Source organism: Fulmarus glacialis, unplaced genomic scaffold (assembly GCF_000690835.1).
Source record: "Fulmarus glacialis isolate BGI_N327 unplaced genomic scaffold, ASM69083v1 scaffold18451, whole genome shotgun sequence".
In the NCBI taxonomy this organism is placed as follows: Eukaryota; Metazoa; Chordata; class Aves; order Procellariiformes; family Procellariidae; genus Fulmarus; species Fulmarus glacialis.
Genome location: NW_009194880.1, coordinates 9,163 through 12,278, shown reverse-complemented (window position 1 = coordinate 12,278; position 3,116 = coordinate 9,163). Strand labels below are relative to the sequence as shown.

At 63.9% G+C, this 3,116-nt stretch overlaps 1 protein-coding gene across 1 annotated transcript in view; it reads left to right on the top strand.

Moving 5' to 3' along the window:
- The window catches only part of USP2 (ubiquitin specific peptidase 2), a 4,801-nt gene that overhangs the window by 781 nt on the left and 904 nt on the right, over positions 1-3,116 (top strand). The window contains 10 exon segments of the mRNA XM_009587920.1: positions 651-701; positions 1,001-1,124; positions 1,442-1,553; positions 1,634-1,744; positions 1,913-1,977; positions 2,071-2,174; positions 2,248-2,328; positions 2,483-2,561; positions 2,665-2,772; positions 3,007-3,116. The exon segment at positions 3,007-3,116 is cut by the window's right edge and continues 4 nt beyond it. Of these exon segments, the coding sequence (XP_009586215.1) occupies positions 651-701; positions 1,001-1,124; positions 1,442-1,553; positions 1,634-1,744; positions 1,913-1,977; positions 2,071-2,174; positions 2,248-2,328; positions 2,483-2,561; positions 2,665-2,772; positions 3,007-3,116 (945 nt within the window).

Sequence of the window (3,116 nt, the reverse complement as noted above, 5' to 3'; positions counted from 1 at the left end):
AAGCGCCGCGTCGCACAGGCCCAGAGAGCTGTTGGGAGGGCACCGCTGGGCGTGCAGCCCCATCCCCCGGGCTGACTGCCGCAGGGCTGGGCTTGCACTTTCCCAGGTGCACTTCATCCTGCAAAACAGCTGAGCCCAGCTTGTGCAAGTGTCCTGGACAGACACCCAGCATGGACAAGGCAGGTGGCGGGGGGCACCGTGCATCTCCTGCAGCCATGGGACAGGCACGGGACACTGCCACCCCCCAGCTTCCCCGGGGCACAGGGCTGGCAAGGGGGGGCAGCAGGGGCAGCTGGCCTGGCCTGCAGCCCAGGGCATGGGGCAGCAGTGTCGCCAGGCAGGGAGAACTTTGAGCCTTGCGTGTTGTCCTGGGCCAGGGAGCTGAGCAGCAGCAGCCAGGCAAGCAGGATGGGGTAGGCCATCCATGGGCTTCCTGCCGGGTCCTCGGCCACAGTCCTGCATGCAACCGGTGCAGAGAGCAGCTGCAGCGCTGGCTCTGCCCATGATGCCCACAGGGGGATGGGGCCTTTGCTTGCACTTGAGGGTCTGCTCCATGTGGATGCCCGTGGCACCATGGCCTCACTGGGCTGCCCACAGGCACAGCCAGCCTGTGCCGGACACTGTCTCAGCCCTGTTCCCTCTCTCTGCAGAGCTCCAAGGTGGTGCAGGGGTTGACCGGCCTGCGAAACCTTGGCAATACGGTGAGTGCTTACCCAGGTACCTGGCTGTGTGGCCCCAGCTCACACCATGCTCTTCTGCGGGCACATCTGTGGGGCAGTGGGGAGCCTTGTCCCTTCGCCTTGCCCCCCTCGAGAGCACCCACACTCTCGCCCCGACAGCTCCCTGCACCCCGCTCCCGACAGTGTTGGCTGAGGAAGGGGTTCCTGTGCTCTGCACTGCTTCGTCCCTATCCTCTGCCCACCCGCCCCAGGTGTCCTCCTGCCACTGCTTGCCTCCCTCTGAATCCCGTTGCCATGGTTTTCTCTTCTGCCTCCCCCAGTGCTTCATGAACTCCATCCTGCAGTGCCTGAGCAACACCAAGGAGCTGCGGGATTACTGCCTGCAGAACCAGTACCTGCGGGACCTCAACAACAACAGCCGCATGCGCACTGCGCTCATGTCAGGTAACCGTCAGTCACTGGCCCCTGGCTCCGCATCCTGCAGGGCTTCCCTGCAGCACGTCCTTGCTCTCCTGGGCCACCCCATGTCCTGGGGGACCCCCACCCAGAGGTCGGTGCTTCTCACCAGCCTTGCTGGGGCAGGAGCTCTACTGTGGGTGCCTAGCCAGTGAGAGGATCAGGTCCTCTCTCCAGAGGGGACAGGGCCGGCCACGGGGACCTCGGTGTGGGGTGCTGAGCTCTCTTCTGGAGGGCACAGCAATGCCATGCCACCAGGGCTGGCCGGGACCAGCTGTGCTGCTGACCTGCCTCTCTGCCCACAGAGTTTGCAAAGCTGATTCAGCTGCTCTGGACCTCGTCTCCCAACGACAGCGTGAGCCCCTCTGAGTTCAAGACGCAGATCCAGAGATATGCCCCCCGCTTCGTTGGCTACAAGTAAGGGGTGTTGATGCAGGGGTAGCAGGGGGGAGCTGAGCCCCTGCCACTGCTCACCGGCCGTGCCCCTTGTCTTGCAGCCAGCAGGATGCACAGGAGTTCCTGCGGTTCCTCCTCGATGGGCTGCACAGTGAGGTGAACCGTGTGCTGGTGCGGCCACGGGCCAGCACGGACACCCTGGACCACCTCCCGTAAGTGCTGGCTGGGGCGGAGGCAGTGGACGAGCCCCATGGACGAGCTCACTGCCTGCAAGCCCGGCCCAGGGACAGTCACCATGTGGGTCCCTCTAGGCTGGGTCACGGGGGCTGGCATCCCCCAGGCCACACTCAGTACCACTGTGTCTCCCCATCTCTTACCAGTGATGACGAGAAGAGCCGCCAGATGTGGAGGAGGTACCAGGAGAGGGAGGACAGCCGCATTGGCGGTGAGCAGGACAGTGGGGAGAGGAGGACAGGGCTGGGCTGGGAGTGGGACTGGGAACCGGGGGTCTCACCCTGCTTTGTCCCATCCCCACCAGACCTCTTTGTTGGGCAGCTGAAGAGTTCACTGACCTGCAGCGAGTGCGGCTACTGCTCCACAGCCTTCGACCCCTTCTGGGACTTGTCCCTGCCCATCCCCAAGGTAAGGGGTCCCCACTGACCCCCAGCTCCCTGCCCCGCACACCCTGTCCCTGACACACACTGTGCTCCCACAGAAAGGCTACGGGGAGGTGACCCTCATGGACTGCCTACGGCTCTTCACCAAAGAGGATGTGCTGGACGGGGATGAGAAACCGGTACGGGGTGTGGGGCACAGTGACAGGTGGGCTTGCCTTGGTGCAAGCTGGGCCCCTTTCCCTCCATGCCTGTGTTGCCAGGACTGTGGGCTCGGTGCCTGGTGGGCTTCGCCTCTGCCCTCACCCTCCTGCTCGTGCTGTTTGTCTCCCACAGACATGTTGTCGCTGCAAAGCCAGGACGAGGTGCACAAAGAAATTCAGCATCCAGAAGTTCCCCAAGATCCTGGTGCTTCGTATCCTTCAGGCGGATGGATGGGGCCAGGGGGTGCTGTGGGGCGGCAGGCAGTTCTTTTCAGGCTTCCCTTTGTCCCTCGGCTCCTTGACATGCCCCCCCAGACCTGAAGCGCTTTTCAGAGGCCAGGATACGAACGAGCAAGCTCAACACCTTTGTCAACTTCCAGCTGAAGGACCTGGACCTCCGGGAGTTTGCCTCGCAGAGCTGCAGTGAGTGCCAGGCCCTGTGTGGCTCCAGCCCAGCCCCGGGCTCCCGGTGGCTCCCGGCTGGGTCCCTCATGTTCCCCAGGGTGCTGCAGCCTGCGGCAGGTGGCAGAGGCACAGGGGGTGTGAGCTGCAGACATCCAGGGTGCCAGTCCCTCGTGGCCCCAGCTCCGTACTGGCATGTTGGGGGGCAGCAGGGCAGCAGCTGGCATGGCTGAGCACCGCCCTTGGTCCCTGCAGATCACGCTGTTTACAACCTCTACGCCGTCTCCAACCACTCGGGCACCACTATGGGGGGACACTACACCGCTTACTGCAAAAGCCCCGTCTCCAGCGAGTGGCACAATTTC